Here is a 14,341-nt window from a genome sequence, read left to right on the forward strand (position 1 = left end):
GGAAATACTTTTAATTCCCGAACGTAAGCTAAGGAATCCTGGGATCTTGGTTTATTTCTGTTATGTTGTTAATATTTAATTCTGCGTTTAATTGGCTTCATTTTTTTTGCTAATTTGTACATTATGTGTCAATAGTGAATGATTCTTTAATAAAATAACGATCACTAGTTAAATTAATAATTTTTAAAGTGGTTTTGCGAAATTTTTCAGGGTGGCCGGTTTATTTTGCCGGTCAGTGTATTTATACTTATAATCCAAATAAAAACACTATTTTTTATGTTTATTATTTTAATACGTAATTATATTGCACAGCTGCTGGCCCAGCCCATGGTCCATATATAATTTTATTGCATAAAATTTTTAAAGTAAAAGCATAAACGATTTCCAGGAAAGTTAAGACAGAAGATCCTATAAAAAAATTTAAAAGACCTCCAATATGAGCCAATAAATCAGTCAGTCCATAAAATTCGACTTTTTGCAACGCCACGAAGTTCTTACTTTTAAAAAATATAGTAAGGTGGCTCATTTCGTAGCTAAAAGATTAGTAAGTATCTAGTGTTTAAAATAATTAATAAAAACATTTCCTCCTACGTAAGATTATGGTCTGAATTTTGTTGAAAATCCGATTCGCTGACTGAAATTTCAACGTTATAGTCAAATTCTGCGCAAAATTTTTTGCAGTTGCATGTCTGGTTATGGTCTTCCTCTCTGCTTGTATATTCGTTTAAAAGATCAAGTTCAAATGTTCCTTTTAAAAATAAGAAAGGTTGTGGAAACTTATAATGGGCTGCAATAGATAAATACTTACTTTTTGCTTTTAAGACACAATGAAGTTTAGCGGCTCCACATAATGGTGTCGTCTGTTCTCCTAGAATTAGTAACATTATTACTGTACGTGCTATACACTAGTTAAAAAAACAAAAGCAGAGAAACTTTTATTATTATGAAATCGAGCCCTAGCAATTTAAAACTACTACTATAAATCAATACCTGCGTTGAAAATGTAGCTAATTTGTGAAAATTTGTTCTTTAAAAGCTTGTTTATTATATCTATACAAGATATACACTCAATTTTTTGAAACTTTCATAAATTTTTGAGATCAATCATTTTTGTAAGTCCAAAAGGCCTGAGTATGTAGAACGTAATCATAACTGGAATTTTTTTCTACCGTACGCTAATTTTAGTAAATGTTAGAATTTAGTTACAGTATTAACAAAGCAAAATTTCAGTTGGCATCAAAAAAATAAAACATGATTTCAGTGACCAATACCACGCAGTCAGAAGACTTTGTTTCTGATTATTATTAAGTTATTGTAAACAAAATCTGGCTGGTTTGTATACACATATAACATTTAATCATAAATATGTGTTGATAAACTTCTGGAAGTTTTTACATTTTCCCTCAACTTATATGACATACCGCTAACTACTGTCAAATTATTCTGTGGGTATCGACTGTAGATACGACTTTTTGATCAATTCTTGAATTGTTGTTCTGTTTTGAGTTTCATTCTAGTCAAATATCTTTTGTACTAACTGTGAAGTCGTTCTCACAATGTTTTAAAAGTTCATGATAAAGTTTAATTTTAGGTTAGTGAGTACAGAACTTGCAAAAACTTGTAGTTCGTGTTCTTGACTTTTGTGTACCATCTGTCATGTTCAAAATTCTAATTTCTTGCAGTGTCATTAAAAAATTCTTGTACTACCAGGAATGCCGATGCCACAAAATTCAAACATCCAAACAAGTCTGGATGTCTGTCAGCAGTAGGTTCAAGTGTAGAATATCTGAATACCTAAAGGCGGGTCAGAGAACCTGGCGTATGTTTGTTAAAATATTGCCTTATTCAAATCAGACTATGGATTCAATATTTTTATAACAGTGTCAGAGTATTTCCTTTCGTTATAGATAGACTTAAATTGTTCATTTTGGTTGTTTTCTTCGACAGTATTACAGTACTGTCACGACACTTACTTAAAAGTGGTAATCGTATAAGTCGAAGACACGTTTGTTATACTTCTCCGTAAAGTTGAAATGTAGAAATATTTTACAACTATTCATGTAACCGGAAGATTTTATTATCGATACGAAAACAAAATTCCGGCCTCTTATAAAAACCATTTCCGCATTTAAGTGTAGAAATGTAGAGGCCATGAAATACCGTTTTGATGATGGATACTATCGTTTTCTAAAAATTACGGTTGGGTATTTTTTTCTAATTAAGAGTGGCATAAGTAACTATACTGTGTGACCTGTTATTAACTTATATTTAATAAAAAAAAATCTTTATGAGTAAAGTTTGCGCAAACTTACTTGGCGCATAAAAAGGTACGCAGCCACATGAAGACAGGATGAAACGGTGGAGGCACTCAGATAAGCAGTTCTTCTGATTATACCTTTTATAAAATTCGAGGCTCCTTTCTCCTTGTAAATAACATCTTCGAGCAGACAGAGGCAATGACTTTACTACGTCCGAAACTTTTAACATGTGGGGATGGATGGCTATCATCATAGATGTATTCAGAGAAACTTGGGTACTGTGATCTTCAAAATTTGGCAACCGCAAGGGATCATGAATTCTGATCTGTAATTTTATTTTTTATTAAGGCTTATATTAATTATGGCGAGTATGAAAATTTCAAATATCCGGTAATACCCAAGTTATGGTGTATAGTTTCATTACAAACTATTATTATTATAGACTAACTAACCGGAGAATAATTGACATTCAAAGAAGATTTCAGTCATCACGAGTACTAAAAGCAAGAAGTGAGAAATATTTCCTGAACCGAGCAGAAAGAAATAGTGAACTAAGTATTTCGCACCATAGCTACGACAGATTTGACCCACACGCCCTTAAATCTGTTTACCTAATACCTATCAAAGAAATCCAACACGTCCCACGTACTATACAACATAATAAGTATGTTGAACCCCATATTTGGTGCTGCAGATTTTTTGGTTAGGTTTTTCTTTCTACTGCTACCTCCCGATTTTCTTTATTACTGTTTATTACCACTAACACCGGTACCACTAATATACAGTAGTAAGACATTTGGGAAATAGCTGTAAAAAGGAAAAACTAACAAAAAAAACATAAGTGGCCTGAAACAAAAACAACTACATGGCAAAACTATAACCGAATAATAGCAGACGAATTCGTATGCTCTAATTCTAAAATCTCGAAAGTTTTTTTTATAATCTAATCAATGCATGTCATTACTTAGTCTTTGTACCCGTTTATTTGAAAGAGTATAAAATTTAATTTTGTTATTTTTGTTTTATGACAAAAATAGAAACTAGTGGCCACGAGGGGATGCCGCTCGCACAAGTGTGAATAGTATAAAATATATTTAAAGCAGATAACCAACGGGAAAAATATATTCCCAGTTTCGCAGTACATGCTTATCTTCGACTGTTTATGTTTATACTTCGGAAGAATTCGACTGCTAGCACGTTTAGAAGGCAAGTTCAGAGGCGACATTTGCGTTAAAAGAAATTGACATTTCATTTCAAATCAAACGAACTAACCTGTGAAGTTAGTAATTATACTGATCTCCATAAAAATCCGAACACTTGATAACTGAAAGTTTCACCAAATGTGTATTAAATCGAACCAAATAAATGATTAAAATAATAGGCCTAAAATTTGTGAAATAAAAAATTTATTCAATAATGTGTGGGTCCACCGTGATTTCTAATGCACTCATTTACTCGGCGAGGCATGCTTGAAACAAGATGGTTTATGGTGTCCTGTGGGATTTTGTCCCAAGCTTTCTGAAACCGCATACGAAGGGCATTTAAATTATTCGGGTGATGCTGCAAGTTACCTAGACGTGTGCCCATGATATCCTACACATGTTTAATTGGTGACAAATCTGGCGAACGTGCAAGCCAGGGGAGAACTTCAACATTATGTTGTTGAAGGCACTCCCTTGTGACTCTTGCCCTATGTGGGCGTGCATTGTCTTGCTGAAATAGGGGTCGATCTAACCCTCTTGGGTAAGGAAATGCAATCGGCTCCAGTGCTGTACCGATGTATCCTCTTGCATTCAAATTTCCCTGAATGAAAACTAGAGGGGACCTGCCACCCTGCATTGTTGCCCCCCAAACCATCACGCCTTGTGTGGGAGTTGTATGGAGTTCATCAGCAAAATTCAAATTTCGGCGTTCTCCACGTAATCGCCTCACCCTCCTATGTCCATAGTGAGCCCAAAGACAAAACCGGGATTCGTCTGAAAACACTACCCGATTCCATTCGTGGTCTCAAATTGCTCGCTCGTTGCACCATTGCAAGTTATTAGCACGATGTCTTGGTGTCAATGGGAGGCAAAGAAATGGTCGATATGAACGCAACCCAAACGACTTTATTCGGCGATAAACTGATGACATGGAGATCCTATACATCCAATCAGTTGCAATTGCACGAGTGGTAGAACGTCTGTTTCGTAGGGCAGCAATGCGTAGATGACGATCTTCGCGTGCCGACGTTCTTTGAGGACGACCAGATCCACGAATTCGCTCATGCACTCCTTTCTCAGACCACTTCCTCCAATACTGCAACACCGTTGAAATACTACGGCCTATACGGTCCGCACTTTGCCTTATTGAAAAACCGGCTTCTCTCATACCGACAATGCGGCCTTTTTCAAACTCATTCAATTGATGAAAATGAATCGGTTCACGACGTCTTGACATTTTTCATTTTGTTTTCTACGTGATAGCTCTAAAATTTTCTACACAACTAACGCAAATCAACTAGCAAAGCATAATTCTGCTAGACGAAACGTTATTTTCAAAAGGTAAAAAGGTAAGATAATATTAATGGTTTTCATTGAAATTTTAATCATTGCCTCCACGACTGTCCCCATATCGTATCCGATATTATGAACAAAGTGGCTCAACTCCTTCGAGGTGTTCGGATTTTTATGGAAATCAGTATATATTAGACGTTCAGTCCGAAGAAATCATTTTATTCCAGATACGCTCTTTGTGCTACTTTGCCTTCACCGGATACCACTCCACCAGTTCTCTATTGTTGTATCATTAACAACGGGCGGAATTGTGTTTCATACGCTAGATCCAGTGCTGTCGCGGCGATACTTTGATTACAAATATATTTTTATTTTGGACTATATCAACATAATATAATATTTCAAGATCACAAATCTGTGGTCCTGTTTGAAAAATTAAAAAGGGCATCAAGTATTATTTTTTTAAGTAATATAGTAATATAGAAGTAGTTTTTTAACAAGCTGTAAACACTCCTTGCGACGCACTGGCTACGACCTTGTGGACCAGATCAAAGCGTCCCCGCTACTCGCCGTAAAACACACCTTGCTTCAACTGAGGAATTGCATCCGTAAGATAAATTTCCGCCTACTGATCATTAAGTTCCAAGAGAAATGCGCGACCTGACGCGGGTGTAAAGGTTTATACCGTTCAAGGGCTGGGCCGGGAGTGATATCTTCCGACTGGGCGTCTAATATAGGTTGTCCGTAATAATGGAAGAAGTACTCAGGTTCTAATAATAATGGCTGATATGTCTAACTTTATAAATTTACGGAAGTTACGACCTTCCAATTTACTGCGTGTCAACTAAGGACTGTCGGTACCATTGCGCTGATGAGCTGGAGGTTTGGCAGGTAGAAAGGGGTGGGAATATTCATATGTCCGTCCAGCCTCGATTTTTGTTAAGGTGCTTTTGATCTATTAACTATGATTTCATGTGAATGCTTCGTGAAATATAAAACTAACGTCTGAGATACTTGTTTTTCTTAATAGTTTTTCGTTTTTTCAATGTAGTTTGTGGACGTTGTTATAGTACAGTATAGTACATACCTTTGGTCGATCTAAAAAGTACAGAATGTGTAGATACGGTTGCTCCCCTCTGTGGGTTGCAACTGTCGTTGTGTTAATAATGATAAAACAAAAATTTGTTAGGTTTCGTCGCCTCTCTCATTCGGGGAAAGTTTGGTAAGGTTTAGTATTTGAGGCCTCTAGTATTACCAATACTACGGCAGTGATTAAAATAGTTGACAAAATGTTGATTGGGAATGGATTTGGGGGAAGTTGAATAGTCTTGGATGTGGTTGGGATCCGGAGTAGTTTAATATTTAACTTTATGGCGCCAATAATTTGATGCCTTTTGTAGAATTTGTTGCTCGTAGGGGATGGTAACTAAACAGATCGGGCAGTATACCAATTTATTTGGTCGTTGGTACGTTTTTCAGCTACAATTATTCACTACACTATTCTGTTACTAATCAACTAATCGTCCACAAGTCGTCTACTAAACGGCCCTTCAGGTGCGGGCCCAAAAGTTATATATCTACAACCCTAGTCATGTGACCGGTCATAGTTGCGGAGCAATGGCATGAACTCCTTAATTTTGATTCCTTTCCGTCTACTACAGTTCTTCCAAAAGGCGAACAGACGTTCTGTAGTTGCATCGGCCCCTTCGCCTTAATTTTAGGTCTTTTAACAGCCGCACAGGTCCTACACTTCTTGCACCAGTTCTCGACCTCTTCTCGACAACGGACCCAATAAAAACTTTCCCTAACTTTAGAGAGTGTATTGTTTATTCCAGAATGAGCACCAGAACCTCCGTTGTGCATTTCTTGAAGTACTTCCTTGGTTTTAATGGCCGGAACCACCAACTGCATAGTGATATACCTTCCAAACGGACTTTCCCAGGCTCGGTTAAGCAATCCGTTCTCGACATGCAAGGAGTTCCATTAATCCCATAATGCCTTGAAAGAAGGTGACTCGTCTGATATTTCCGACCAGCCAGGTCGTTCTATTCCATCTTCTTTCCATCTGACGAGCGACCCAATATCCTCGTCTTCCTCCTGGTCCTTTCTACACCGAGCTGTAGTTCATTCATCATCTTCTACGACTGCTTTCTTTCTGCGGTTGAACCGTGCTTTGAGCTGCTCAACCTCGTCGCAGTGTTTGCAGTTCTAATAAGCGATCAATCTTGCAGGCTTCGCTTCAATACAACGCTGATTCGGCTTGAACTCTTCATTTCCAAGACGTAGGACTGCCTTCATTGGATTAATTGTCAATCTATGGCGGCTAATCAAATCCATTCCCAAAATGAAGTCATCTTCCATGCTAGCCACGAGAGCCCGATGTCTTATTCTCAGCTGACCAATACAGATTTCTACCGATGCTTCCCCCGTGATAGTCGAGTCGTTTACGCACAATTAATACCTCAGCACCTGTATCGATGGTGATTGCTGCTGGATTTTCATAAATCTTTCCCGGTATAGTTGAACCACTACCTCTGGTGAAACTTCTTATTTTCACTTCGCTGGCGGCCGTATTTTCACCAGCGAACACATTCCCCAAAGTATTGGTTCTTTTTGCATCCATTTTTCTCATTCTTGCTCCCATTTTTTTCGTCCATTTTTTCCATTTTTGCGTCCATCTTCTTGTCCATTACCTTGATTCTTGAATCCATTTTTTCGTTCATTGCTTCCATTCTTGTCATTTTTTTTTTGTACATTGTTTTTATTGTTGCGTCCATGTTTTTCATTCTTGCATCTATTGTTTCGTTCATTGCTTCCATTGTTGTCGTCATTTTTTCGTACATTGTTTCCATTCTTGTGTCCATTTGTGCAAGCATAGCCATAATCTGTTTTAGTTGCTCTTCCACTTTCGTAGCTTGAGCTCTAGTCTCGACAGGCATCAATCTTCAGAATTCTTGTCCAATCTACCCGTAATTCGTCGTAAAACGACTTATTAATTTCAAATTCCACCGTCCCCATTATAACATCAGTATTACGAACATCGATGGTCGAAAATCGACGTGGGTAAAACTCAACAATTTATTTCTTAGTAACTCAAATTTATACAACTAATCACACAGCGATTATGTACACAATAATTCTGACTGGAATGGGTTTGACTAGACTCTACTTCTCCCATTGTCTGGACTACTCTGACTGCTCCCGACGGTGGTTCCCATTTAAACAACTAGGCGGTCCTTCTCGAAATGCCTCCGTCACCGCTTCTAAACTTGTCTGGAGTATCCATCGCGACTTCCGCTTCCAGGCTCTTCTTTAGCGAACTCCGTTCGGCCGCCGTCATCGGCGATGAGTCACCCATTATCGCCGTACATACTAGAAAACCCATAGGTGTCGTAGCGGACGGCGTATAGGTTTATTTCGTAACAATATATTAGTAATTTACTTTCTAATTGCAACGTAAAAGTGAAGCTAGTGACCATAACAAACTGCGATGTTAACTTTTTATGACAGTCCACGATATAAACTCTCAAAGCTAAATGTTTTTAAGTAACCAGTCACCTGGATTATTGCATCATTTAACATCATGTAAATTCTTTGTTTGAATCGCTGATAAAGTGTGAAAAATATTAACCTCATGTAATTTTGTTAGCTTTGCAATTTTTCACCTGATGCAATTTTTCTTTCTCACAATTTTAGCCTCAATAATTTTCTTTGTTGTATAATTTAAATTGAACGTAAATTTTCATGCTAACCTCACGTAATTTTGTTGTCTAGTTTTACTTCATACCAGATCTTTTTTTTTTATTTTATAAATCTTTGCTAGTTATTTCTACCACGTAAATATTTTGTTGAGTAATGCTTCCATCATATGAATTGTCTGATGGCCAATCTTGATCTCAGATAAGAATTCTTTGGTGTTTAAAATTTCACGAGACTATATGGCGAATTCAAATGTTGTTTATTGAGTTATAGAAAGAGAATATTTAAATGGAATTGATGTAAATAACACAGAAACGCGAGGCAGAAGCGGAAGGCGCGGTTCCTAGTCGAGCTGGCGAGATTTATCGCGCCATCTGCACAAAAGACGCGGATCTTGAATAGAGGTTAGGTGAGCGGTCGGGATGACGTGACGCTAGCGGCTTGGGTCAATAGTCGGGATTTCCAACCACGAGTTTGCGACTGTAACGGCCTGCTAGCGCGGCAGGTTTCTTCGTTAAATAGAAGGATGCTGGGCGGTATGTGTTTGCCGATAAAGTCGAATCACCATCGTGGTGGAAGAATAGCCACAACCAGGAGCCCCAAACTCCGCTTATGCTACAACGCCACCTATGGGTAATTTTACTGTGCTCTAGAATGAAACTGATATAGTTCGATGGCCACACTCGTATAGCGACCCGGATGCCTCCTCAACTTTGGGAGTCATAAGCATTCACGAGGAGACGCTCTGGTGCCACTGTCGCTTCGCTGCATAGAGTTTTATTAAAATTTTGTTTTCTTGTTGCTGCCATAATTTTAAATTTACCGCCACACGTCTGTAATAACTTGTGTATTTGCATCCAGTTACTTTAATTCAGGTTTTTCTTTGTTTTTATGAAATTTGTGATTTTTAAATATTTGCATTGATTCAAAACGTTTAATTTGATTTCATTTCAAGTTAGGCAAGGTTTTTTTTGTATCTGAGAACTAAGAAGGTCTTCAACCTGCGCAACATAGTCGCAGCTTTTTTTTCTTTTTTTTGTCAGTGGAGGAATAAGCATTTTGTGTCCTCCATAGATTTCGTGTTTTATTTTGCGGTACTTTTCCAACCTTCAGGTCCACCACTTGCTTCTGAACTCATTCCGCAAAAAAAAACACACAATGTAGGGTTCCATTTTGTTAGACGATCACAGCCAAGACCAAATTCTTGAATTTTTTTGAAATTTTCGCGGGCTTTCAATTTTTTGTTCGTTGTCTGCTTTAAATATTTATTTTTTTATATTTCACATTGTCCGCCCACGCGGCGTAGATACTGTGGGGGGTTATTTACGCCACTGGTATTTACTTTAAAGAGGTTATCAAAACAAAATTCGTAAAATAATTTTATAAATTTTCAACCAAGCGGGATTTATTGAACTGTTCTTCAAGTTCGAAATAACCTTCGCCCAATTTTTACGTTGGGTGTCAAAGTTTACAACTTTGAAATTATTGCTACATTGCTAGTATCAACTGTTAATTCTGATGGTTTTTATAATGTTTCCTAACAAACGAACCTCAAAATTATTAGCAGTAAGCTATATTTCATCAATCTTTGAGACAACTTATCAAATTCCCCACAAATCGAAACAAGATACTGACATGTTTTGCTTTATGTGTTTTAAATCTTACTTTTTGTGGTTAAACTCATTTTAATAAATACCTACTCTTTTGTATTCCACATAAGGTGACAAAATGTGGTAAAGAAATATTTTCTTACGGTAACATGAGAATTACAAAAATTTTTTGAAAACTTTTGGAATCGTTCTAAAATAGAATGTAATTTGTCCATTTTTTTAAAGAAGAAGTTATAATATATCTAGAGACAGTTTACATTCCATAAAAAATAGTGAGTTTTAATCTTAACTGTACCTTACAGGGCTGCTGCCATTTTTGTCGTGAAAGCTTACTGTATAATATCTTACTATCATGAATTCGAAGTGGGATGTTGCCTCTTAATTGATATTTAAAATACCGCCACATGTAAATAATTATTTTACGCTCTTACTTGACTATTGTTGAAGACGATTATTAGACATCGATAAAGTAGGTATTTACCCTAAATCCTGACGTTCCGGTAGTGCAGACAGGATCAATATCACGCACGTTTTGTTTTAGATAAACCGTTAAAGAATTAATAGGCCCTTTCATGACACCTCTAAGTGGATAAGTCGCAGCATTTCTAGTTTTATAATAATTTTCAACAGACCAATCCGAATCTCCATCAATATTACTTTCAAAATAACCTGAATGTTTAAGTCTAAAATTTTAAATTAATCGTCGCAGTACCTGAAGTATGTAGTACCTATACGCCTTTTCACGAAATATTTCCCGCCAGTCCACCATATTAAATGAGTAACAGACACCAATTTTAGTATAAACAGCTGTAAACAAATCAGAACAATTTTTTAATTCTCCAAGGAAAAAACAGCTATCCATCATTTCATCTATTTTCGGACTAAACTAAAATTGATTTTTTATAAGTTATGCATAAATTGTGTTTCAGTTACATACCGCCTTCATAGTCTCGAAAAAGGAATCGTCCAGCTGACGCAAAGATTCGTTTTTAAATGCGAACATATTTTTCCCAACAAAATCATTGTCACAAACAAATTGCATGTATTGAAAATATTCAAAACTACAAACAAGTATTCATTAAATGTAAAATAATAAATGAACTTTTCTTACTCCTCATTGCTTGAAAATTTTCCAGTATTCACATAATTCCTCCGAATCTCTACAAAACTGGGCTCCCGTAAAGGTGCCTTTACTTGGGAACAAATAGTAACAGCAGGAAAAGGAATTTCATAGACAGGAGTGCTTTGTGTGGAGAAACTAATAATTATGGGAGTATTTTCATACATGTTCTGTATTGTTATTACAAGAAGAACACACATTCCCAGAGATGTCAGCAGAATGATTATCCAAAACAAACTACAAGTGCTTTATTAAAGTCTTTCTTTTACATAAGTGATGGTTGGAGGTGTACAGTCTGGTGTACAGTACTGTTGGGATAATTATAAATGTACTTCAGAGAAAAAATATACAACAAAAAATGCACAATAACATGAACAAATTTACACAAATTTTTTTGTCAATTTTACGGAGTAACTTTTTTATGAAAGTATGAAAATTCGACTCCAGGAAGCAAAAAACAAGTACTTGGGACAATAATAAACTGTCACTTTCGCGTAACCGAAATGAATATAGGAAAAACTCTTGCTAATGGGTTTTACACCTACCTGGCTAAAAATGTATAATTTTAACGTGTTGAAAGAGAAGCTTTAACATACTGTGGGCAGTATACATGCTAAATTTCAAATAAATCTATTTTATAGCACAGATATTACGATTTAAAGATCTATTAGATAATAATTCCCTAAGGTCTGTAGGATAGTGACTCTTCGTAAAAGTCTTAGCATACTCAACATACATCAAGCGTGTTATGTTCCATATACTAGAAAACATGTGGAAACTTCAAAAATCTACATTTACGAAAGGAGATTTTAAAATCAAATCGAGTATCTCACATATAGTCTGATTTTTTAAGATGGAAGTACGTGGTAGCAGCAGCGAAACGGGAGAATCACAAAGAAAAATTTTGTACATTTTATAGTGAAGCCACTACTTTAAGGCCTAGAAATTTACACCGACAAGTAGTTTGAAAAAATATGTTAAAATATTAAATAAATTTGCAAAATATGAACTTCGAAAAACTTTTGGAATTAACATGTAAGTACCGTTCAAACAAAGTTCGACCTTGTTCAAATATGTAGCACAGCCCGTGAACTTCGATTGTCTGAGTAAGTTCTCTAACGTAGAATTTTAAGTTCGTGCAAAAATATTTTTTATCTTCAAAATTGTCTTCCTTTTCAGTTATTAATTCTGGCTCATCTGGTTCTACTGTAGTCATTATTGCTGATGCCGAACTTTGGTCACTGAGTCGGTTAGGAGTTCTATTATGGAACTCTATTTCTTCAAATATACTCCTATAATGTTTTATTATTATTTTTGAATCACTGATGGATCATACCTCGAATCTGGTAAATGCCGTTCAGTTTTTTCCAGATTCATTTTCGCTGAAAGAATATTCAATTAAAATATACGTTTGAAAGATTTTTCAATGTGACAGACAAAAAAAGAGTAGTTGAAAATACGACCTACTAGATAATGAAAGCTTAGAACTAACCTGGACAGTTGTCAGAATTCACATATTGACTCGTTCATTCCTAAGTAGACTGAGGACTGTTAGGTTTACCTATGCCACAAGTTTGTAGATGAGGGTTGGACAGTGTTCAAAGGTGTTCTTTAATGTGAAGATCTGTTAAAATTTCTTGAGATTATATTTCAATATTTCAAAGGATCGGCCTTATTAAAGTAATTAATTTGATCACCAATGCAAGCTGAACATTTGGTGTTTATTTGATTCTACAACATTCGTGAATGAGCACCCTTGCCATCAGAATCACCCTCGGCTCTCACTCTCTCTTCCCTCGGCCGCCAACGCGAGAAGCATTCCGAGGTATTTTGAGCTTGAAATACTTCAATTGTGATTTATAGTTAACATATAGTTTGTTGTGAACCGAGTGTTTTTATTAATTACTAATTTACGCATAGAACAGAAAAAACAACAAAATGATTTCATCATCTTAAAGTCAAATAATAAAGACAATAGTGCGTCTGATGCTTTAAATAATGTAATCGGAAAATTTAACAATCACATGACTACAATATTACTGAGAACGGTGTTATATTGTCCATTAAGTAATCTGTTAATACATTCAACAATTAATTTGTAGATAAAGAATTGCTCAATAATTGTACTTTACCCAAACAAACATATTGTTACAAAAGAAACCCATACGTCGCCCCGGTAAGATGCCTATGCGTTCTAGTATGTACGGCGATGACGGCGGCCGAACGGCGTTCGCTAAAGAAGAGCCTGGAAGCGGAAGTCGCGTTTGATGCTGCAGACAAGTCTAGAAGCGGTGAAGGATGCATTTGGAGAAGGATCGCGTGGTTATTTAAATGGGAACAACCGTCGGGAGCAGTCAGAGTAGTCCAGACAATGGGAGAAGTAGAGTCTAGTCAAACCCATTCCAGTCAGAATTATTGTGTACATAATCGCTGTGTGATTATTCGTGTAAATTTGAGTTACCTACTAAGAAGTAAATTGTTGAATTTTACCCACGCCGATTTTCTATCACCGATCTTCGTAACACTGGTGTTAGAAGTGGGATTTGAAATTAATAAGTCGTTTTACGACAAATTACGGGTAGATTGGATAAGAATTCAGAAGATTGATGCCTGTTGAGACTAGAGCTGAAGCTGCGAAAATGGAAGAGCAACTAAAACAGATTATGGTTATGCTTGCACAAATGGACGCAAGAATGGAAACAATGTACGAAAAAATGACGACAAGAATGGAAGCAATGAACGAAAAAATGGATGCAAGATTGGAAATTGCGATCGGTATTCCAGAAAGACCCAGATGACCGAACATCTAGAAGGAGGTATGGGTTTAAATAGAGGCCACCTCCGGGAACGATGATTATTCAGCTAGTTCAGTCAAGACAGAGCCTTGTCAGTTGCACCGGATTTATTTTGAACATAATCGCTGTGCACTTAGTCGTGTAAATTTGAGTTAATAAGAAATAAATTGTTGAATTCTACCCACACCGATTTTATTCACCGATCATCGTAACAATTTTAATATGTTCCAATAAGCCCAAACAATTCAATTTTCTGTAATGTTACAGAAAAGGAAATTTTGGACATTATTTGAAAATTAAAAAACTGGTCGAGGGTTATTTCTACAGAACTTCCATCGCCCTTGAAGAGTAATAAAACATATCC

At 36.3% G+C, this 14,341-nt stretch overlaps 1 protein-coding gene across 1 annotated transcript; it reads right to left on the reverse strand.

Annotated features, from left to right (window-relative positions):
- Positions 1–283: 283 nt before the first annotated feature.
- LOC135131580 (pickpocket protein 28-like) lies at positions 284–12,603 on the reverse strand. The gene is made up of 10 exons (XM_064059391.1): positions 12,519–12,603; positions 12,226–12,474; positions 11,174–11,419; positions 11,000–11,123; positions 10,791–10,948; positions 10,544–10,745; positions 2,313–2,583; positions 809–868; positions 592–748; positions 284–533 (listed from the first exon to the last, which is right to left on the reverse strand). The coding sequence occupies exons 1-10, from the start codon at positions 12,557–12,559 to the stop codon at positions 284–286; spliced, it is 1,758 nt and encodes a 585-aa protein (XP_063915461.1). The 5' UTR covers positions 12,560–12,603.
- Positions 12,604–14,341: the final 1,738 nt, after the last annotated feature.

This window comes from Zophobas morio, unplaced genomic scaffold, assembly GCF_036711695.1.
Source record: "Zophobas morio isolate AGI-343-1 ecotype UQ-CSIRO unplaced genomic scaffold, CSIRO_AGI_Zmor_V1 ptg000021l, whole genome shotgun sequence".
In the NCBI taxonomy this organism is placed as follows: Eukaryota; Metazoa; Arthropoda; class Insecta; order Coleoptera; family Tenebrionidae; genus Zophobas; species Zophobas morio.

Coding starts and splice junctions, on each gene's coding strand:
- LOC135131580 (XM_064059391.1), bottom strand. CDS start 12,559: ATGAATCTGGAAAAAACTGAACGGCATTTACCAGATTCGAG. Junction 12,475..12,518: donor CGGCATTTACCAGATTCGAG/GTATGATCCATC, acceptor AAAACATTATAG/GAGTATATTTGAAGAAATAG. Junction 10,949..10,999: donor TTTTCGAGACTATGAAGGCG/GTATGTAACTGA, acceptor AATCAATTTTAG/TTTAGTCCGAAAATAGATGA.